Source organism: Mya arenaria, chromosome 11 (assembly GCF_026914265.1).
Source record: "Mya arenaria isolate MELC-2E11 chromosome 11, ASM2691426v1".
NCBI classification, from domain to species: Eukaryota; Metazoa; Mollusca; class Bivalvia; order Myida; family Myidae; genus Mya; species Mya arenaria.
This window is the reverse complement of record NC_069132.1, coordinates 42,616,041-42,640,288: the sequence shown is the minus strand read 5'-3', so window position 1 is coordinate 42,640,288 and position 24,248 is coordinate 42,616,041. Positions and strand designations below refer to the sequence as shown.

The 24,248-nt window shown below is 38.4% G+C and overlaps 3 protein-coding genes across 3 annotated transcripts; all 3 read left to right on the top strand.

The window, feature by feature from the left end:
• Window positions 1-729: 729 nt before the first annotated feature.
• LOC128208550 (basic salivary proline-rich protein 2-like) lies at window positions 730-8,689 on the top strand. The gene is made up of 7 exons (XM_052912105.1): window positions 730-1,042; window positions 1,085-1,327; window positions 1,515-1,802; window positions 1,833-2,540; window positions 2,890-2,984; window positions 7,809-7,900; window positions 8,395-8,689. Exons 1-7 carry the CDS (start codon window positions 730-732, stop codon window positions 8,687-8,689), a joined length of 2,034 nt encoding a protein of 677 aa, XP_052768065.1.
• A 2,630-nt stretch (window positions 8,690-11,319) lies between these two features.
• LOC128208549 (uncharacterized) lies at window positions 11,320-14,043 on the top strand. Its single transcript, XM_052912104.1, has 2 exons — window positions 11,320-11,998; window positions 13,188-14,043. The coding sequence occupies exons 1-2, from the start codon at window positions 11,661-11,663 to the stop codon at window positions 14,041-14,043; spliced, it is 1,194 nt and encodes a 397-aa protein (XP_052768064.1). The 5' UTR covers window positions 11,320-11,660.
• A 7,462-nt stretch (window positions 14,044-21,505) lies between these two features.
• Window positions 21,506-24,248, top strand: LOC128208548 (uncharacterized). Its single transcript, XM_052912103.1, has 5 exons — window positions 21,506-21,520; window positions 21,764-21,814; window positions 22,434-22,775; window positions 23,231-23,335; window positions 24,054-24,248. The coding sequence occupies exons 1-5, from the start codon at window positions 21,506-21,508 to the stop codon at window positions 24,150-24,152; spliced, it is 612 nt and encodes a 203-aa protein (XP_052768063.1). The 3' UTR covers window positions 24,153-24,248.

Sequence of the window (24,248 nt, the reverse complement as noted above, 5' to 3'; positions counted from 1 at the left end):
CAGCTATACACCGACGTCTCTTGCTGTTCATTAGTGTTCTTATAACGTAAAATGTTGCTATCGCCCATTCCTCGTGCTAAACCCGCTCAAGGTCCACCACATCGTTGACGTCATGTCCGCTACTCTGCCATCTGCGCCTTCTAGATCAAACTTCCATTCATCTGTGAAGATGATCCGGTTTCAATGCATTCAGCCAACATGTTGGTGAGCACAATATTGACGTGCTATACGGTGACGTGCAGTCAACCAAATGCCAACCTTAGGGTAACGAGATCGACTTGATTACTTGATAGGCAATTACTGTCCGTCTAAACCGAAGGTTTGTTTCCTGTGTGAGTTCTAAGTCGATCCACAAGCTTACGGGCGACCATGACAGTTTTTGACAATTTAATGGGCTTAGTTAACGCCCAAGAGAATAATGATCCTATGTGGTCGAAGCAATGTTTTGTAAAATATGGATAGGAAATGCTTAAGGCGGAGAGCTGAGAACAAACCAAGTCGTTTTGAAAATTCTAACCTAAGAGTAAAAAGTGTGACCTGCCTGTTGATCAAACTTGGTCGAGATTTTAAGCCTGTAAATATTTTTACAAAGTATTTATATTAACAAAGTTTGGTAAAGATAGGAAAACAAGCAGGAAGGTGACAGACCGGAGAAAAACAGGCCGGAGGAAGACAGGTAGGAGGGTGACAGGACGGAGTGTGACAGGCCAGAGGGTGGTCGGCCGGAGGATGACTGGTCGGAAAGGGTCAAGGCCGAAGATGACAGGCATGGGTGACAAGCCGAAGGGTAACAGACTGGAGGGTGACAAGACAGAAGATCACAGGCCAGAGGATAACAAGCCAGAGGGTTACAAGCCAGAGGGTTATAAACCAGAGGGTGACAAGCCGGAGGATAACAAGCCAGAGGGTGACAAGCCAGAGGGTTACAAGCCAGAGGGTGACATGCCGGAGGATAACAAGCCGGATGATAACAAGCCAGAGGGTGACAAGCCAGAGGGTGACAGGCCAGAAGGTGACAAGCCAGAGGGTGACAGGCCGGAGGGTAACAGGCCAGAAGGTGACTAGCCGGAGGATTACAGGCCAGAGGGTGATAAGCCAGAGGGTGACAAGCCAAAGGGTGACAAGCCAAAGGGTGACAAGCTAAAGGATGACAAACCAGAGGGTTACAAGCCTGAGGGTGACAAGCTAGAGGATGACAAGCCAGAGGGTTACAAGCCTGAGGGTGACAGGCCGGAGGAAGACACGCCTGAGGGTTACAGGCAAGAGGGAGACAGCCCTGAGGGTCACAAGCCAGAAGGTGACAAGCAGGAGGGTTACAGGACAGAAGGTGACAAGCCGGAGGATTACAGGAGAGGGTGACGAGCCAGAAAGTGACAAGCCGGAGGATTACAGGCCAGGAGGTGACAAGTCGAAGGGTTACAGGACAGAAGGTGACAAGCCTGAGGGTGACAAGCCAGAGGATGACAGGCCAGCGGTGACAGGCCTGGGGTGACAGGCCGGATTCCACAAACCAGAGGGTGACAGGTCAGAAGGTGACAAGCCTGAGGGTGACAGGTCAGAAGGTGACAAGCCTGAGGGTTACAGGTCAGAGGGTGAGAAGCCAGAGGGTCACAAGCCAAAGGGTAACAAACCAGTGGGTGAAAAGCCAGAAGGTGACAAGCCGGCGGGTGACAAGCCGGCGGGTGACAAGCCGGCGGTTGACAAGCCTGAGGGTGACAGGTCAAAGGGTTACAGGCCAGAGGGTGACAAGCCAGAGGGTTACAAGCCAGAGAGTGACAAGCCAGAGGGTGACAAGCCCGAGGGTTACAAGCCAGAGGGCGACAAGCCATAAGGTGACAAGCCAGAGGGCGACAAGCCAGAGGGTGACAAGCCGGAGGGTGATAAGCCGGAGGGTGACAAGCCAGAGGGTGACAAACCGGAGGGTGACAAGCCAGAAGATGGCAAACCAGAGAGGGACAAGCCTGAGGGTGACAATCCTGAGAGTGGTAAGCCAGAGGATGGCAAGCCAGAGGGAGACAAGCCAGCGGTTGACAAGCCAGAAGGTGGCAAGCCAGAGGGTGGCAAGCCAGAGGGTGACAAGCCAGAGGGTGACAAGCCAGAGGGTGACAAGCCAGAGGGTGACAAGCCAGAGGGTGGCAAGCCAGAGGGTGAGAAGCCAGAGGGTGACAAGCCAGAGAGTGATAAGCCAGAAGTTGACAAGCCGGAGGGTGACAAGCCAGAGGGTGGCAAGCCGGAGGATGACAAGTCGGAGGGTGACAAGCCAGAGGGTGACAGGCCGGAGGGTGACAAACCAGAGGATGGCAAGCCAGAAGGTGACAAGCCAGAAGGAGACATGCCGGAGGGTGACAAGCCAGAGGGTGACAAGCCAGAGGGTGACAAACCGGAGGGTGACAAGCCAGAGGGTGACAAGCCAGAGGGTGACAAGCCAGAGGGTGACAGGCTGGAGGGTTACAGACCAGAGGATAACAAGCCAGAGGATGACAAGTCAGATGGAGAAATTCCAGAAGGAGGCAGGCCGGAGGGTAACAAGCCAGAAGGAGGCAGGCCGGGGGTATAAAGCCAAAAGGTGACAGGCAAGAGGGTGATAGGGCGGAGGGTGACATGCCCTTAACATATTTTTAATCTACACCTGAAACCCTTTCAAATGATGCCTAATTATTTTGGGGTGACCAGGCATCCAAAATTCACAGAACTGAGTTATTTCAAATAATCACCAAAATATTGATTTACAATTTATATGTATATAAGTGATTTTTTTTCATTTGTCTAAGAGATGCACATGATTAGTATTTTTTCAAATTGGTGTGACAATGTCCAATAAGTTGACAATAGCACCATAAAATTCATTTGTTGTTATCATGTTTTAAGTAAGTTTAACGCCTCCCACAGGGGGAAAGCCCGAGGGTGAGGGATATTTTGACGAGGAGCACACCCTGAGGCAGATCTGCAGGAAGTTGATCCAGCTCGCCAAGCACGCGAAAGAGGTATGTGATGTAATTTCCGTTCTTGTAAATTCTCTAAACTTATTTAGATTTGTAAAGAGAATGCACTGTGGCGACGACGATGACGATGACGATGATGATACGAAAAGACATTGTTGCATAACGATGTGGTCTTAAACGGTTTAAGGGAAACAACTTCTGCATATCCCGACGTATTATACCGTGAAGAGTTATTCATCTTAACCATGTTTCACAGTCAGACTGAGTAAACAGTTAATAGTGTATTGACGTCAATGATCGCGTTAAACATGCGCGAATGTTATAACATAAATGTGTATTGTGCATAATAATGAGTTTGATGTTGCCTAAGTCCAGCGATTAGCTTTTTAAGGTGGGGGGTAATAAAGACACTTTCTCACATAAAAATGTTCATTGAATGCTAGACAAGTACAAGTACTTATGGATAATAAAGAGATCGAGGACATTTTAGAGCGATATTATTTTGAAGAGGAAGCCCCGCTGCTAACGCGGGTGCCGGAAACCTTTTCGTGTTCTTATAAATGGCAAATATCCCGGAATATTCACTGTTACTTACATAAAGCAATGGTTAAACAATCAGGACGGTTTCTCGCTTTAGAAAACCGAAATAGATCGGAAATAAACACTACCATTCACACCCTGGGAATTGGCTTAGTTTGTTTGGTTCCCTGCTTGGTTTCAGTAGAAAAGAACGGCTAAGAAGAAACTTGAAGTTTTGACCTTGATGTTTTGAGCAGTCGAGCTTCGATTTATGAAGAAAACCACTTGCGTTTAAATTGCTCAACTCGCGATTAGTAATAGTTATTTGACATGAAGTACCATTTTAATGCTTAAGCAGGCGCGTAGCTGACTGTACGGAAATAGGCATTTGCGTAATGAAATTTTGACAGGTTGAAGTTTTTGTCATACCAAAAACCCCGAATTTGAAATAGCCCCTACCACACCTTACTTCCCTAGCTACGCGCCTGTTAAGAACGAGCAGAGTGAGCATATAAAGGAATTTCACCCATACATCAAGTTTGGATGTCTGATGACTTCAGGATGCATGAATATGTAAAATGTATGTTAAAACAAATATCACATTCATTCCTTATTTGGGTTTTAAAGGGACTAGACACCAGATGATACAATTGCAAGAAAAAAAGAAAATTGTCAAAAACTTACTTCAAGTTGATATCGTTGTGTATAAGCATTGTATCTTACTTACTGATGCATCACATCGCTTATAACACTTGTATCTTTCGCGTTTTTGCGTATTTTACAAATTAGAAATGTACTGGGTTTGTCTACCATGTAAATACCAGTAAATCTAAAAATAGCGACGGTAGATGTATCTCTGTACTTATCATGTTACTTTCATATGCTTAATATAAACACTTTTAACTGTGAATCCATTATGAGCTAATTTTAAACGGGTAAACTCAGATGAAATAGCGACAAATATTCTTTAAATTATGTGCAGTAATGTATAATCGGCTTCAAACTAGCTCGTATTGAAAATTTTAGGCTTGCTTTGATAAAATATTGTATTTACCGATTTTGCGACCATCTGGTGTCTAGTACCTTTAAAGAGTGTAATTGTCTTTTTTCCGCTTTAAATAAGAACGCAATAATGTTGTCAGTCTTGTAAGATAAACTCAATTTAGTTCAATTAATTTGTAATCAGCAATAAATATCCATTCAAACAATATTAACATTATTTAGGGGTAGCAGTCATTAATTTGTTATATTTAGGTCTAAAAAATGATAAGAGAGCCAGTTTATTTATGGGTCTGAGAACTGAAATGAGAATGAGATGTTGTGAAGGTTATCCATCTGTTGTGAACTTTTATAAAAGGTAGGCCAACTGTTTTGGAACATAAATGGAAAAATAATATAGTCATTCACGCTTTTACACCGCCTCATTGATAGGGTGTATCTGCATGGTATTAAAACACATTACAATTAAAACATACAAATAATTTACATGGCCGTATATAGTATTCATGATTCGTATATTCCAATGGGTAAAGTGACACTCTTATTCAAAATCAATACATACACATGTAAAACGAACATAAATGTTGACTGATGAACCTTTAACTACTTACTAAATAATGCATTTATCGAAAATATAAATTACTGATAACAAGATTGTAACCTTGTATTTAATAGCAGAAAGTTCAAAAGTATTAAATGATTGGTGAGTGCTAAAAGATTTACTGTGGTAAACTATAGTCCCATAAGGTAGAAATTCCATGTAATATGCTCATTTTTTCAAATTAAGCTCTGTATCCTTCATTAGATCCATTGTTTTCGACATGTATTCATACTTTTGGAATATTCATACAATATTATTAATTGTGGTGAATCTTATTGGGGAGTAATAGTGCATCTTTAATGTATGATGCACTCTTGACCACGTTGTAATGGGTGAGAATACTGGTTGATACGAATAAATTATCTCAAATCTATTTAGGCCACAACAAATTGATCATTTGTTCTACGGATTTTGCCCAAAAAAAGTAGGAGCGAGCGAGCGAAAAAAAAATTAAAATACTTTTTTTAAAATTTAAGGCAATTCAGAGGCGAGCGCAAGGCGAAAAATAAAATAAAAATTAAAAAGTTTATTTCTTACTAAATTTATCATGCAATATGTCAAGAAATGCTTTTTAATTGCAAACAGAGGTTCTTAGTTTAAATATAAATGAAAAGGTTTTGATTGTATCACATGAAAATCTGTCTCAATATATAAAAAATGGCAATAAGATCCAGTGCTTTACTATTACTTAGGACACTGCCGATTAAATTGCGGGACAACACAATTGAAGCAGTATTAAACAAATCTGCAAATGTGGCACCGGTCATTATATTAGAGAAGGTGGTGGAATAAAGATGTTTCCCTTTCAAGACCTCGCCTTTACCACGAACCAATGGTTTATAGGTCCGTGCCTTGAAAAAAAATCATGACACCCTCCATAGCTTCAATGCCCGTAAGAAACAGGCCACTTTAATAACAGGCCACTTTACTACAAATCGATCAAAGAAAACAAGTGGATAAGAACAAAGAATTGAGAAAATTAAAACAGTCATTTTACTTATAAAAGGTTTTATTTTCTGATGTTACTGATGCTATTTTTATACTGTACATGTATGTGTTATGCACTAGTCAATTGTAAACACGACCCCAAGGTCCGGGGAATAGCGGGGACTTTGACTTTCGGTCCAGCCAACCCCGGGTAAAACCAACGGCACTGCGGGGCCACCTGGAAGGTGAAAACACGGCCCATTTCACCGGCTATCTCCGGTATACCCCCGGTCCTGGGGGGGGGGGGGGCATGGTTACAATTGAATGATGCATAAATACAGACTGTTTCTGAAACATTTACATGTCCTTCTATTTTTATCAATTACGAGTATAAAACTGAGAAATGCATTTTAGAATTTAAAAAATAACTCACGAAAACATGTTCATTTGTTGTAAGTCGAGTGTCCGTGTATTTTAATATAAGTTTTGCACTCAAAATCTGATTTAGTTATTACTTAACACTAAATTTTGAGTACAAAACAATGAATTACTTAAAACACACATAAATATTTATTGTCTTCGACGCTGTGAAACTGTTGTTGTTTACTAAAGACTATAATCCATTGACTATGACACTGATTTTCAATTAAAAATGTGTATTTTACATTAACGAAAACTGAAAGTATCCTGCAGATTAATACCGGAAATAGATAACAACGGTGCGTCCTGCAAAATATTCCCGACAAAAAAGACTGTCAACAAATATCGGCTGTTTTGCGGTTACCCGGACCTGATTTTGTCCTGACACGAGGAAAGTTTGCTCGCGGAGAATGTAAAGCATGGAAATACCTTCAAAAAAAGGCGAAGTCGACGTTGCAGGTTCAAATTTTAAGTAAAAAAACTTCAGAAAATAGAGGAAATTCAGAAGTAAAAAAATAAATAATATGCGCGGCCAAATAGTAAGTGCGGGCGCAAAAAAAAAGTTTTTTTTTTTTTTTTTTTCGTTTTTCGAATTTTAGGTGCGGCAAATCCGACGAACAAATGATCAATTTGTTGTGGCCTTAAAGTAAAATTCACAGTCATATCAGATAACACTGAAGCATTTTACCATTGCGTAAGATCGTTGTTAGACCGTGTCACATTATGACGTGCAAATTACCCATGACATCCGCTTTCATTCATTGAGGTAGCATACTTGTGTTACTGAAAAAAAATGTTTAAACATGTGCATTAAAGTTACCATGCCTATGTTTGTCGTTTCATTATCTCGAAAATTATATATTCATAATGACCAACAAAAGATTGCACATTTTGGTACTGATTTTGTTTGATTGGTTGTCTATTATATTATACACAGCATTTTAAAGGAACAGACGTAAATGAGATTTGAAATTGAATATTGTCACATAAATATTATAAATGTACACACAATAGATGTCAAAACGATTTGATAGCTGATTCAACATCTGTTTTCAAATTCGGGTTCATGGCGTAAGCTTCAATTACTTCCAGAAAATGGCACCCTTAACGGTCAGTCATAGTTACTAAGCGGATGCGCAGTGGGTAGAGCGATCTATGAAAAATAGAGGACTTTACCAAATCATGTAGATCGACAAAACTCTCTCTACGAAAAGAAATGTTTATATCACCGTCAAGTCTGCTCTACATAATATTAAACTGCAGTAAATTGGGTAATTGATCGATTTTCATTGGCCCATAAATATGTGCTAACACCAAGTTATATAAATATTCGAAAAGAATGTTTAAAAAAGTACTAACATACCTTATTGATCTGGAAAAGATTTTGTGCCTAAAATAAGAACGCAAGAACTTTTAAATCCAACAGGAGGCAGGAGGTAGCGACGTGGAACAATGAGGGAGTAAATAGGAGGCAGGAAGGAAAGACGAGGAGGTTTCATTGAGTTTCTATGAGTTTTTCCGAAGGCGTTGAGAAACGTAGGGGGTGTAGTGTGCGCATCCTTTGAACTACTATACTTGTTTTGAATTGTAGTCACTGTTGGGAGACATATCGTTGTCTGATTTTTTAGGACAGCTATCGCCGAAAGCATACTTGATCGTTAGTTGAAACATAACGTGCCTTTGATCGACTTGGAATTTCAAAGAATGAAAGAAGCCGGCAAAAAAGAAAAAGCAGAGTTTCCAGGGCGGATGTATTCGGTAATAAGGATAACAAGAAACCTAGAAAGTTGGTGCCATCCTGGCAGAAAATGCCAAGTCAAATTTCGGAAAAGTCCGAAAACATCGTTCCCATCGGGCATATATTTATCTGAGTGTATCACTCACTCCTCCTCACTGGCGCTAAAGGATTTCGTTGCGATGTATATGTGTGATATTTAAAAGTTTTAAAACTTTTGGAAGACGTGAATATATGTTGCGTCATTAAAGGTCTGCGCATTCTAACGACGATTCGAATGAAGATCCGATGTTTGACGTTACTGAACAAGAGGATTTTTCTGGACTTGATGATGAAAACAAGTCTGATCACAGCAACGACAACATATCTGTAACCTCCGAGAAATCTTCGGATATTGGACCTTGGCAAGAGATTATCGAGGAGGAAGTGCGTGATCTTATGCAGGAAGATACCGACCTTAGTGAAAGCGAAGTCACTAAGCATGTCTCCGAGGATTTGCGAGGTACTTACAGAAAGGCCCTTTTAAATATTATTGGACCAAGTTGACGTGGTTTGACGCGAGATGTCATCTATAAAGCCATACAAACTGTTAATCAACATAAAGCCACGGAGAACTACGAAGAGCAGGATGCCGTAAACTACGCCATACTTAAGTGATGATTTCTGTTCGAAAAGGTCTTAGACAGTAAGGTCCTCAGATGGACACAGGGCGGGAGGAAGAAACAGCAAATTGAAATAATTCTGAGATACTCTGGAGCGAGCGCGAGTGTTTTGGGTATTAATTTTCTTAGAGCATTGCAGAATGCAGACGCCATTTAATTCCAAAACAAATTTGTTTCTAAGTGTTTTTGCAACACTTACTTGTCTTAATTGAAACTAAACGAAACATAGTTGTGTTTTAAGTTGTCGTTTTATTTATGTTTCAACCGTTTTCCAGCGTGCAGCAGACTTGTTGTTTCGTGTTATCACACTTAAGACTTCCACAAAACAGTTTTTGCCGTGTGGTCTTTATAAAATATTCGTAGTTTTTATATTTCCTGTATAACGAGTGACCCCTTTGATAATTCAGAAGAAGAAAAATAAATATTTTAGGTTAAATATCACTATTTTTAACAGGTCATATGACACCAAAGCAAGAGCTCATTGCCATAAAACAGTATTCCAGTATTCCAGTCCAGCACAATACGGCCGTATTGAACTCTGCTGACGTCACGCCAATACAAGTAATATTGCGCGATGTTTAAAATAATATCCTAAAACAAAACTGTGCGTCATTGAAATAACATTTATGATAAAATCATATGTCTTTTAAATGGCTTAAACCAGAAATGTGTATAAGAAAAGGGTTATAGCGCCTCGTGAAATCCGAATCTGAAAAAATAACCTCGAGTCGAAACAAAACGCAATACTAATAACCTATAATATTGCTATACAGAGACATCGTATTACAATCGTTTGCGATATGCAGAACCCATACTGCAATCTATTGCGACTTGCAGAGCCCGTATTGCAATCCATTGTGATATACATAGCCCGTACTGCAATCTTTTGCGACTTGCAGAGCCCGTATTGCAATTCATTGTGATATACATAGTACGTACTGCAATCTATTGCGATATACAGAGCCCGTACTGCAATCTATTGAGATATACAGAGCCCGTACTGCAATCTATTGAGATATACATAGCCCGTACTGCAATCTATTGTACTGCAATCTATTGCGATATACAGAGCCCGTACTGCAATCTATTGAGATAAACATAGCCCATACTGCAATCTATTGCGTGAACAGAGCCCGTACTGCAATCTATTGTGATATGCATAGCCCTTACTGCAATCTATTGTGATATGCATAGCTCGTACTGCAATCTATTGCGATATGCATAGCCCGTACTGCAATCTATTGCGATATGCATAGCCCGTACTGCAATCTATTGCGATATGCATAGCCCGTACTGCAATCTATTGCGATATGCATAGCCCGTACTGCAATCTATTGCGATATGCATAGCCCGTACTGCAATCTATTGTGATATGCATAGCCCGTACTGCAATCTATTGTGATATGCATAGCCCGTACTGCAATCTATTGCGATATGCATAGCCCGTACTGCAATCTATTGTGATATGCATAGCCCGTACTGCAATCTATTGCGATATGCATAGCCCGTACTGCAATCTATTGCGATATGCATAGCCCGTACTGCAATCTATTGCATTATGCAGAGCCCATATTACAATCAAATGCGATATGCAGAGCCCGTATTGCGTTTATTGCGATATACAAAGCCCGTATTGCATTTATTACGATATTCAGTACCCGTATCGCATTTATTGCGATATGCAGATCCCGTAAGCAATATTTCGCGATATGCAGAGCCCGTATTGCATTTAATTGCGATTTGCAGCACCCTTATTGCATTTAATGCAATATGCAGAGCCAGTATGCAATGTTTTGCGATATGACGAGCCCGTATTGCATTTTATTGCGATATGCAGAACCCGTATTGCACTTAATGCGAAATGCAGAGCCTGTATGCAATATTTTGTGATATGCAGAGCCCGTGTTGCAATTTATTGCGATATGCAGTACCCGTTTTGCATCTGATGCGATATGCAGAGTCTGTATGCAATATTTTGCGTTATACAGAGCCTGTATTGTATTTTATTGCAATATGCATAGCTCGTCTGCAATCGTTCGCGATATGCAGAACCCGTATTGCATTTATTGCGCCAGCAGAGCCTGTATTGTATTTATTGCGATATGCAGACCCCGTATTGCATTTTATTGCGATATGCAGAGCCCGTATGCAATATTTTGCGATATGACGAGCCCGTATTGCATTTTATTGCGATATGCAGAGCCCGTATTGCACTTTATTGCGATATGCATAGCTCGTGTGCAATCTTATGCTATATGCAGAACCGCAAAGGGCGAAATAAACATAACGAAATAGTTAAATTAACACGTTTTCTTTACAGTTATTAGTGGTTGTTAGGCCTAAGAACTAATTATTAGAATATTTATCGATATAAATTTTATTAAAGAAATCTGCATCTTCCAAAAAAGTGATATATCGATATGCCTGAAAGTATACAGACGATTCGATAATGTAGTCATGTCGACTTAGTTATATCAACTTGTGGGTTATAACACGATTTGTCGCAATATAGATGTCGACGTATCTTGTTATTTAGTGAACAAGTCAACATAATTATTGCGTCATATCGTGTTATAACTCACAGGTCGACACGACTACACGATCACTACGACTTGAATTTGCGTGTCTATCTGGTAACGCTTCAGTTAAAAGTGTGTTGATTTTTTGTTGGCTGTCACTCGTGTCGGAAAGTTTTATCATTCTAACTTCCTGGTAGCAAGGGTTACATGGGACATCAGTTCTTCAGATATCCATGGGCAATGCGATCAATATTCACTGTTTAATTTTGTACAAAACATGAAATGTTTAAAATTTGAAAGGAAAGTTTATAAAGTGGAATACTTTTTGAAATTGTAATGGCTTCAAAACACATACGATCATTCAAAGACATAGTGTTAAATGCCTCTGATGAGATACATGACTTTACCTGCTCTGTGTGTAAGGATGACAATCTCAACACCGAGGCCAAGTATTTCTGTGGGAACTGCTCTAAATATTACTGCGACACGTGTCTGACATTGCATGCAAAACTCCTCAAAGAGCATATTGTGATTGGCCGTAAGGATGTGGATATGCGGGTGGTGCAGAGAGACGCTCTGGTAACCTGTGAACTTCACCCTTCAAAGGTCTTGGAACTGCTTTGTGAAGACCACGCTGAGCTGTGTTGTAATCTCTGTGTATCGTTACACCACAGGTGATTATTATTTTCAAATGTATCAGTTATTAACATGCCTTTTAAGAAATATGATCTGATTAAGGCCCTGATTTCTCATACAATATTATGTTCCTTATAACGGGATCAAACTTAGCTAACTATTTTTGTGTAATTTTCTCCGTTCCAAGGAAACTCAAATATAATTATAACAAACCATATTTTGTTTTAATCATAAAAGCGAGTTTTAATAACGAAATGATTTGGCGAAATGAAATATGATACTTGAACCTGTTACCGGTTGAGCGCGCAAATCCGAACACTTGTGAACGTTTTGTTAAATTATCTTGAAGAGTATTTCTTGTAGGAAGTTAAAACATGATATGAAATATCTTCGGTTAATGTGTCAACATCTGTCAAAGAACAGGTTCACAATCTTGTTTATTTTATGTCTTAAATCATTTATTTAATGGATAGTAAATTACCCTTTAGTTTATGGTAAGGAGGGTACATATTCCTTACACCTAATAAGTGAGTGTGTTTTTTAACATAATACACCATGATTCTTAAATATTTTGCTGAACAAAAAGGATATAGAAACAAATGAGTGTTTTTAAATTGATCTGAAATTGAAACAGACTTACATCAAACCTTTGATTGGGAACAGCCTGCCAAAAGTCAACCTCGCGACAAAACATGTAGTTGAAATTATGATAAATAATAATGCTATGTTAGCTTACTTCTTAGCTACAAAGTTTTAAGTATTCACTGTTTATCAAAACACACGATTTGCAAACGTAAAGCGTGATTTTTATTTAAAATATATTGAATGGGAGTAACTGAGAGGGCCTTAAAGATGCCTCACAGACTGCATTGTGACCATACGGCAGCTACAACAATAATTGGCATTTCTTAGAAAAATACTCTATGAAACTAAACGAAACTTTGTGTTGCTTAGGCAAGCGTTTTTATTGATCCAAAACATGGATTTTTTTATCACCGTAGATAAACGCATGTTTTAACAAGTGTGAAGGATTTGTATCCTGTTCTGGATTGAGCCGTCGACCAGTACAAATGAGATTCTTTACGGGGAATGTGGGCCATGTGTTGAAAGCAAAACACCATAAGCTTGAATTTTACCCATCATCGTACCTTTTAAAGTCTAACCATGAAGGATTTTAACAGCAATTCAATTTCATAGTTAAACTTTAATTCTTATTATTTTGAACAGGATGTGCCGAAGCATCAGATTGATATCAGACTTAGCCAGCGGCATACACATGATGGCCGACTTCAAGCAGCTTCCTGTCAAAGTAAATAAGGTATTGACAAGCCTTAACAAAATGGTTGAGGATAGCAAGAAGAACCAGAACTCGTCGCAGACTTCAAGGCAGTCTATCCTTTCAAGGATCAGGGACCTGAGGAAGACACTGAACCAGCTGCTAGATGAGATGGAGAAGAAGACAGTGGAAGCAATGGACAGTGTCCTGGCTGACCTGGGTGGGTCAATACAGAAGGATATAGACCAGTGCAAAAACCTACATGACGAGCTAAAGGCCTTACTGGACACAATCCAAACCCGGGGTGAAGACAACAAGTCTACCACCTACATTGGCTTCAGGAAAACCCAGGACAAGATGACAGTGGCCAATAAACTTCTGAAGCAGATATCAACCAAAGCAGAGGTGACTGTCACATTCCAGCCTGACAAAAAAACGAAACAACTTCTGTCTGAGATGAAGACAATGGGAAACATCAGAAAATATCCTGGCACACAGTTTCAAAAAAATCCGACTGACGTGCCAATACCTAGAGTGATCAAAAAGTCCTCTGATATATCAAAAGTTTTTAAGATACAAAGGACAACATTATTCAGTACAAAACTAAAGACAGATATAAAGCCCTGTAGTATTACTGGTATTACAGAACTTCCAGGAGGAGAGATTGTTCTTGTAGACAATAAAAACTGTAAAGTAAAGGTGCTAAACAGCATGTACAAGGTCACAACCCACTGTGATCTCCCAGAGTATCCATGGGACATCAGCCACATCTCAAATAATGAAGTGGCTGTAGCCGTACATTTGTAAGATATGAAGTCCTTTTCCTCACGGTGTCCGCTGACACAATCAAGATGACCAGAAAGTTCTCAGTTGACCATCGTTGTGTCTCCATCAGGCACCACCAGGGTCAGCTGTATGTAAGTTCCGGCAATGTCCTGTACCTCTACACCACAGCTGGCAGGCTGGTTAACAAGATACATGATGACACATCTAGGCAATATACAGTGCGCAGCTTTGCCTTGAGCACAGATGGAAGTAAGATCTACATAGCTGATCACAGCCGCAATAAAATTGTCACAATTGACAATACGGGCATTATTCTGGCCACACTACAAGACCCTGACATAGACTGGCCCTGTTATGTACACGTGAGTGAGGGTGGGCATGTCTTTGTGTGCTCATTTGGCTCCGACACTGTGTTGCAGATTGATCAAGAAGGCAACAAGAAGCTGGCCGCACTGCTCAGGAAGAAAGATGGCATTTACGAGCCACGTGCAGCCTGGTACAGCACCCGCACTAGTAGGCTTATAGTGTATGGAAAACATGATGACATTCTTGTGGCAGCACTCCAGTAGTGAGACGGAGGAAAAATAATGCAGAACACTTACTTGACGAAGGAAATGTGGTGAAATGAAATCATTTAAAAACAATATCAATACAAAACATTTACAAACCTATCACTTATATATGTTTCTATTTTACCTTTCTGTAAATATTGCATCATTTACCTGATAAATCATGGAAGATGCTCAGAAAAAAGTTAAACCAGTACTTTAACTTTGTACAATAATTTTGAGAAATAAAAATATAAAGTTAAACCAACTGACTTGCCACAAAGTTTATTTAATATCCAACATTTTTTAATAATCGTAATAATATGGGGAAAAAGTTCACTGCAGTTTATAATTTATTTTATAACACTACGCCGTACCCAAAATGAAAAACGACAATTTTACTGAGCACTAGTTTGATTTCGAACTTTGTCATTGACCATGAAATGAAAACTGGCACTACATATTTGGAAAGTTTACCAACAAAATAACTTTCTTGGACATAAAACAGTGAGAAATAGCAAAATGCATTGCACTTTATGATTTATTGTATAGCACTGCGCCGTACTAAAAATGAAATATGACAATTTAACTGAATGATAGTGCTTGATTCGATTTCGAACTTTGTCATTGACCATGAAATGAAAACTGGCACTACATATTTGGAGAGTTTGCCAATACAACAACTTTCTTGGACAAAAAACGGTGAGAAATAGCAATATGCACGTGACCATTTCACTTCAATTCAATTTACCATGCACATGTAACTTTTGTTCTAAAATGAGTTCTACTCGACGTAGGTACCAAAAGATGTGGAAAAGTGATGAGCAGGTTCATAACTTTATTTCTTCTATAAGTTTATTCTAAAAACGGAGAAATAGTTAAAAACATACATTTTCACATCCAAGATGGCCGGTTTTTGCTTACATTTGAAATGGTACGGTGCAGGTCGATTACCCGCCCGAATAATATAAACAGAAAATACCAAGTAAGGTACACTTCATATTTAATATGGGTATCTAAAGGAAACATTCCGCCGAGGTCGATATTTCGTGTGGGCACCCCTTGTGTTATTCGCAGCTACACACCGACGTCTCATGCTGTTCTCATAACGTGAAGTAGTGCGCATTTTTCTCGTGCAAAACCCGGTCAAGGTCTACCATCGACCACGTTGTTGACGTCATATCCGCTACGCTACAAAACGAATCCTGCCATCTGCTCCTTGTAGATTAAACTTAAATCTTTATGTGAAGAGTAACTGAATACATTTGTCGACATATCATGTTAAACGCAGGATTGTCGATTAAAACAACAAGTCGTCATATTCATGTCGATATAACTTTGGCACCAGGTCGTGTTCAACGTGTTAAGTCAACATAAACATAAAACAAGTGAATCAAATTTTATGATGTAATGCACCAGTCAATTGTAACCACGGCCCCCAGGTCCGGGGGTATACCGGGGATAGCCTGGAAAATGGGCCGTATTATTACCTTTCAGGTGGCCCCGCAGTGCCGGATGAATGCGTAGGTTTTATCTTCGCTTTAAATATGGCGGGAAATGGGCCTAACCTAGGATCCCTGGGGTGCACGGGCATGGTTACAACTGACTGGTGCATAAATATCAGTAGAGTTATACTATTAACCCGTCCATAGAGTTAAGAACTGATACTGATGTCTTGTCGATTCGCTTTATCTCGACTTATCAAGTTATAATATGACATTGTGTCGATTTTTGTCGGTTTATTTAAAATGAAGATGGATATGCCGACATTTGTCACAACGATGACTTCAACAACACCAACAACAACGAAACCAAGGCTATAGCAATACATGTTGTTGTTTTTCTATAATCAGACCAGCTTACAATTACAATGTCTCTGTTAAAGGTACATGTTTAACATATTCCATGTGTATATTATGGAAGCGTATATCGTACGTATCGTATGACAGGATTAATCAATGAATAAGTGATCAAGTGGATATAATTATATATAATAATACATGAAACATAGGATAAACGATCACATTTACGATATGTATGATCGGTTTATACGGCATACGCTTCCATAATTTCGACTTATGTGTTATATTAGTATTTGTTTAACCGAGGGACACGTTGATGACCGAAGTTTTAAAAAGGTCATGTGAACGTAACCGCCGCCTGTGTGTTAAATTGAACCGTTAAGGCTTTTTAATACTAGCTAGTACAACTATATAAGGTGAGGATAATAGCCAGATTTCCGATATAAGGATGTTTGGTGACCCGCATAAAATTGGTTTCATTTGATAAAACTCCCACGCATATAATAGAAATAACTAAAACATGTTGTCAAAAGATATTGTTTAAGGAAACAGGTACACCGATGGTTGAGCCAACATTTTTGTCACCTTCCATAAGAGCTCTAAACCGGCAGTCTGGGAACTTAAAGCTGCATTCTCGCAGATTGAACGTTTTGACAAGTTGTTGATTATTTGTCTTGGAACTAGTCAATTTTTGCGAAAAGCCATAGAAACCAGTTAAATAAGACTTGTGACAAAAATTACTTCGCAGATTTTTATATTTAAGTTCAAAAATAGATGTGTTATGCATTTTTCTTAAACCGTTAGTTTAGGCCATAAAAAAAATTTCGAACGGAAATATGAAAATTTACGATCGGATTTTTGTCAGTAATCTTATATCATTGGTTTGCAGATATTTACGCAAAACTTTGCTCTTTACAAGACAAAAAATAAAGAAGTTGTAAAAATGGTAAGTCTGTGAGAGTGCAGCTTTAAGGGGTCCTCTTTCAAGACAAAATTGGCAAAAAGGTTGTCCTGTAAGCGCAGTGGTTGGCACACTCCTTTCTAAATTCCCGGCCTAAAAAGTAAGTTTGTTTTGTGGCCACTATGCCGGACAAACGGGTACATCGCCCCCCTCCCCTATCCCCGCCCCAACAAATAACACAAGACCACACTCTAGCGTAACATCATACCAACAAGAGTGATATATATAATGTTGCCATATCAAGTTTTACAATCGGCGTACGAAAATAAGGTTAAAGTTTAAACTAAACTAAAATTGCTATTATCGCTCATAAATGGAGCTCAAAATAGTTTTCCTTTTCATCGTTTATTATTTGAATCTGATTTACCATACACACAATCATGTAACACTGATGAAAACGTACAAATTCGAAATCTAAAATTGAATGAAACGGAATTGTATTACATAACAAAAAGATGGAACAAAATCGGGAACGGTAAAAAGAGAAAATTGGCTTTGCAGAAATACAGTCAAACCCCGCTGGCTCGATCTGCCAGGGACCGCCGAAAATACGCCGACCCAAGCGAAAATGCTTACCCTTTGAATAATGAATTCGGTCCTTTACATCACATAATAATATATATGTATCGCTCATACAAAAACAGTTTTAGACAACGAGGATTTCGAGCCAAGCGAGGTCGGGCAAGCGCGACTCGATGGTAGTCGAAGCGGGGGTCGAATATATCGACTATACTTGATCTGGTTTCCTTGATTTTAAATTGTATTGCTTCTTCAATATATGGAAACGTTGATCAATATTTTGGTATGACCATTTTTGCGATAAAAGAGTACACGCACATTTTCTGACTGACTGACTGACTGACTGACTGACTGACTGACTGATTGCTTGAATGAAGGAACGAACGAACGAACGAACGAAAGGACGGACGGACGGACGAACGAACGAACGAATGCAAATTGATCAGCAAATTGTTTAATACAATAAAGAAAGTGTATTGCCTTTAATTATATGCGTTCCGGTGATGAATAGGTATTTATCAGTGAAATAAAATAAATAAATATTTATGTGTTCCTCACGCGCACACACACGCGCGCGCACACGCATGTGCACGCACACACACGCATGTGCACACAAACACACGCACACACAGTTCAAGAACGGGTGCCAACGTACTTCATTGTTCGGCGGATGCGTGGTCTAGTGGTAACACATTTGACTGTCAATCCAGGGGTCGCAGGTTCGATTTCCAGTCTCGCCACTAAACAAATACTAATCGTCTTCCATGAGGTACGTTAAATGTGGTGTCGGGTGCCAGTGCCAGTACACTGTTGCTTGTTGAAGAACCAGGGTGGCTCTAACCGGGGTTATATTCTGTCTCTGCACTTTGCAACTACAACCTAATATGACTAACAGTATCGTCTGACAATGCTGTACAGTGGTGCGCGCGTAATAACCAGGGTTAGATTATGTCTGTGCACTTGCTCCAAAAATCTGATATAATATAACTAACACTCTTATCAGAGCACTCGCCGAATGGGCCTTACCCGAGTGGGAGTATAAATAAGCTTACATCACCACCACTTCATTGTTCAAGTTGAAAGTATATACATCTTTGCAGTAAAGCCCTAGTCGCTTCTCGCATGGTATAAAGTGGTCAGCAAAAATTGAAGTTTCCCATCAATTGTATTCATACAATGCATAGTATACTTTGTTTACTTTCCAAAGAGAATATAAGTTCAATATTGTACTAGATCAAACCTGGTACGATATTTTCTCACGAGTATAGAACAAAATAAAAACTTCAATTTCGTGATATTTAAAAGGGCAAATATTTGACCATGTTAATATTGTTGACCATAAAGTAGTCATGCTTGAAAAGACTGTTGACACGTAAACTAAACGTTACTAAATAAGATAAATACTGTTTAAGTTTAAAATCACGAATCTGTTGTGTTCGGCTTACGAAAAGCGTTGTATTTATTTTAGTTGTTACTATTTTAAGGCCCTCGTGACTGGGAGACTAACATCGCCGTCCCGGGATCTGCCGGGGAGGGTATAAATGCGCTGTCTTCCGTCAGTTTAGCAACCAGTCTTCGGCAGAGCTCAAGGTATGTGTGATTGTGACTTTATTTTATTTAAAAAAAAAAAAAAACGAAAAATAAAATAAGTTTGTTATGTTCTTTTGCTTAACAAATTCGATTTTCTTTTTGAAACATTTTGAAGAAATCTTGGACATACTTGGCTGTCACTGTAAATGTTATTCCAGACTTGTTTTGTTTTTTTAAAAGCTGAAAAATTTCGAAACAAAATTTGTGTTTAGTTACCTTTTTTTGAATTTAAAAAAAATGCACATGCAGTGATTTTCTGAAAAAGAAAGCTTAATTAAAAAAAAAATCGAAAAAAATTCTTTCTTAAAAATTGAAATACTTTGTTTACATTTTTACGTTGAACGGAAAACATTCATTTATATTTTTATATCTTTAAAAGCATATAATTTGTTATCAGATAAAACAATATGAACTTTTTTGTATGTTTTTTTTTTCCAAAAAATTGCTACTTGGAGTTAAAATAGCGCCAAAATATTTCTAATACTTTTTATCTGTGCACACATAATATGCCTTTTTTTCTTTGATCAATAATATTAAAGTAAAAAGGGTTAACGATAATAATACATTACAATTAATATATATGTATATATATATATATATATATATATATATATATATATATATATATATGCATCAGCCTATAATGTGCAACTTCGAATTCTATTTTAAAGCTGCACTCCCATAGATTGAACGTTTTGACAACTTTTTTATGTTTTGTCTTAGAACCAGCCATTTTTGCGAAATCCATGGAAATCAGTTATATAAGACTGCTAACAAAAAAAAATAGATCGCAGATTTTTGTATATAAATTAATAAAAATTAATGTTTTATGCATTTAGGAGCGGTTTAAGCCATAAAACATTAAATTTCGAACGGAAATATGAAAACCTGCGATCTGATCTTTTGTTTGCAATCTTTTACCATTGGTTTGCAGATATTTACGCAAAAATGTGCTAATTCCAAGAAAAAAATGGTGTAAAAACGTTATATCTGTGAGAGTGCAGCTTTAAACGCAGCTGGATGTGCATATTTGCCGATACGGCAAGCGAGTAATTGATATGTATTTTGCCTATTCAGCAATGATAATCCTTTTTCTCTTGAAATTCAATTTGAACAAATGTTATTATCTTAGTACAATAATTAAATAAGTTGTTATATGTACATGCACACAAATAGAATATAACAATCAGAAACGTTTTTACGAGGACTTATAGATGCACTCTTACTCCAAAACAATTGTTTTAAATTACCAAAAAAGATGAATAAATGTCGAACACAAGGGTTCTTATAAAGGATTCGGAGTTAAATTTGAAAGAAAGGTGCAGAAAAGACGGTATTTCTACATTATGAGACTATATTAGATCACAGTAAATCTTTAGCATTCACTAATCATTTAATATTATTGCGTTTTAAGCTATTGAAACACGGTTACAATCTTGTTATAAGTAATTACTATTTATCATAAATCCATTTTTTTGTAAGTAGTTAGTTTTATCACTCAAATTGTATGTTGTTATACATGTGTATGTATTGATTTTTGAAGAAGAGTGCAGCTTAACTGGTGAATTATTCAGTACGTAATGCTGGTATTCGGTAAAGCCATTGTATACAGTTTCATTTTATAAACATAACCACTCATGTATCTTAATCTCATTTCCGTTGGTAAAAATATTGTAACGATTATGTCGACTGATCTAGATAATAATTGAACAATGCGACTCAATTCAATATTGCGAAATGTCGTGTTATATCTCTAAAGTCTACATTAAACATGTTGACTTGTTGAATGTAGACTTGTGAATTACATGTATAATACGATGTGTTGCAATTATTATACACAATTCAATCTAAAATTTTACGAAAACTAGCTTATTATGTATACAATCTCCTTTTGAACATTAATAGTTAAGCCTAAGGGGAAGTAATCATGATTTGTATATACACTTTGCTTGTATCGATTAATTACCCTGACACAACACATGACTTTCTTGTATGTTATGTTTTTTTGGGCCAGTGGCCTTTAATTACTCAATAAACTGTTGACTTGACTTGACATGACTATAATGTCGACGTGTATAGTACATAAATGAAGAAATCAAATCGACATCATTATTTCGACATGTTTTGTAATAACTCGAAAATGGACATTAAACAAATCGACATGACTACATGATGAAAGTATTTGTATATATACGATATACGCCTCCATATTCTACTGTACAGCGAAGTTTCGTCATACATAAATGGTCGTTTTCCGTTCAAATTTAAAATACATTTACATTTATGTATACATGCTTATCATTAATATACATTTTTTCCAGATGCAGTACCTTATTCTCGCCTTCGTTATGTTTGGTCTGGCCCTCGCGAGGGTAAGTCTCCATTAAGCAAAACAATACCCGCTATTTTCTTTCATACTAACCGCACTTTCCAGCGCAATCAAGCAACGATAGGTTAACATTGACTTAACTGTGCTACATAGACCACACTATTTAAATAGTTTTCACAAGCGGTTTAGAGGGAAGGGGCGCACATGGCGCGTGCCCCCCTCTTAAATCGTTCAAGTTAACTATTTATGCCAAAAGCGGGAAAAAAGAGATAAAATAGACTTGAAAAAGCGCCATGTCGGACCATAAATTGTTAAAAAGACAAGCGTGTAGGTCCAACCCCACTGACAACATTTTAAACTGTACAAATGTCAGTTCTGATGGAGGAGATTATATCAAAATATTGCGACCCTAAGTTACGCCCCCGCTAAATTAATTCCTGGATCTGGCCCTGGTTTCGACACAATAAGTATTCATTCATGTAAATCTTCAACATATTTTGTAAATGAATAATTTCCCGAAATGTTTTTTTTTAAATTGTATCTAAATGTTACTGGTATTCTACATATGTTTTCTTGCACGGACACTATTGTGCCTTGCATTTTGTAATTACTTAATTAAAATATGTATATTCAATTTATATTAATCCCCTCTTCCGGTGCAGCCCGGTGGTGATGGCGGCAACCGGACGCAAGGCGAACGACCAGAAGGCGGCGATGGGGAGAGGATGGGCAAGGAGCTAGTGGAGGGGATGGCCAAGTTGTGCGTCCGTATGTTCGGTGAGGGGGAAGGCAAGCGCGACTTCGCTGCCGCCAAGGTGGAGTTCGGAGACGTGTGTCTCATGCTTCTCATGCAACTCGCGGAGAACAAAGAGGCGATGGCCGGCGAGATGTCGGCTGACAAGTCGGGGAGTGACATGGCTCAGGGTGACAGGCCTCAGGGTGGTAGACCTCAGGGGGAGAGACCAGAGGGTGTTACGCCAGCGTTGCGGAGGATGGGAAAAATGGTATGTTATAATTACATTAGGGACAAAAGTTTATTCCTATATTATTATTATTATTATTATTATTATTATTATTATTATTATTATTATATACAACAAATGTGTTAATACATGTTACTCGAATTCAAACAAGTCCGTTCTTATCGATAATTTAATTGAAAATAGCTCTGATTTTATCAATGAGCTCTTAAATTCACATATTAACAGCAATAATTCAGCTAAATTTGAATTAACACAATAAAGAAAATTACAATCAAATATGAAAGATATGTGATTTATATGCAATCTATAGGTCTAGTCAAACGGCAGGGCTTCCATTCAGTTGATCTGGAGATATCTTCAATTGAATTGTTGATCTCTCCAAATGATTTGGAGATATCTCTTATTCAATTGATGCTATATTTAATTCGATTGGAGCTTTCTTTAATTGAATTAAAAACGCCTCGAATTGTTTCCAGAGCTCACAGGAGGATAAGCCCGAGGTTGAGGGAGAGTTTGACGAGGAGCGCGCCCTCAGAGAGACCTGCAGGAAGTTGATCCAGCTCGCAAAGCACGCGGAAGAGGTATGTGATGTCATTTCCGTTCTTGTTAGTTCCCCAAACTAGTTTAGATATGCTGTATAGGGAAAGCAGTGTGGCGTTGACGACCATGACGTGATGATGATGATGATGATGATGATGATGATGATGATGATGATGATGATGATGATGATGATGATATGATGATGTTGATGATGATGATGATGATGATGATGATGATGATGATGATGATGATGATGATGATGATGATGATGATGATGATGATATGATGATGATGATGATGATGATGATGATGATGATGATGATGATGATGATGATGATGATGATGATGATGATGTTGATGATGATGATGATGATGATGATGATATGATGATGATGATGATGATGATGATGATGATGATGATGATGATGATGATGATGATGATGATGATATGATGATGATGATGATGATGATGATGATGATGATGATGATGATGATGATGATGATGATGATATGATGATGATGATGATGATGATGATGATGATGATGATGATGATGATGATGATATGATGATGATGATGATGATGATGATGATGATGATGATGATGATGATGATGATGATGATGATGATGATATGATGATGATGATGATGATGATGATGATGATGATGATGATGATGTATCTATAGAATAACACATGTTTATACATACTTTCCATACTTGTCTAAGTATGCCTAAGGTTTTTCTATTATCACATTCGCAGAATGATGATGCCAGACGTCAATTTGACCCCGTTGCCCTGTTTGAGGCGATGGCTGACGTATGCGAGATGCTCGGACCCGTCGAGGCCCCTGAGGAATAATAAGCTTCCCCACTGCGGACCCACTACGGCGATAACCAGAACGACCGATCAACTGACCGATAACCGATAGTTTAAAATTTGATTGTGATGAATATA

Bases quoted from the DNA above. Each gene is read 5' to 3' on its own strand.
- LOC128208550 (XM_052912105.1), top strand. From the start codon at position 730: ATGACTGGTCGGAAAGGGTCAAGGCCGAAGATGACAGGCATGGGTGAC. The intron at 2,541-2,889 runs GCAGGCCGGGGG...CGCCTCCCACAG, and splicing joins GGGTAACAAGCCAGAAGGAG to GGGGAAAGCCCGAGGGTGAG. The intron at 2,985-7,808 runs GTATGTGATGTA...GCCTAAAATAAG, and splicing joins TCGCCAAGCACGCGAAAGAG to AACGCAAGAACTTTTAAATC.
- LOC128208549 (XM_052912104.1), top strand. From the start codon at position 11,661: ATGGCTTCAAAACACATACGATCATTCAAAGACATAGTGTTAAATGCC. The intron at 11,999-13,187 runs GTGATTATTATT...TATTTTGAACAG, and splicing joins TGTGTATCGTTACACCACAG to GATGTGCCGAAGCATCAGAT.
- LOC128208548 (XM_052912103.1), top strand. The intron at 21,815-22,433 runs GTAAGTCTCCAT...CTTCCGGTGCAG, and splicing joins TTGGTCTGGCCCTCGCGAGG to CCCGGTGGTGATGGCGGCAA. The intron at 23,336-24,053 runs GTATGTGATGTC...TCACATTCGCAG, and splicing joins TCGCAAAGCACGCGGAAGAG to AATGATGATGCCAGACGTCA.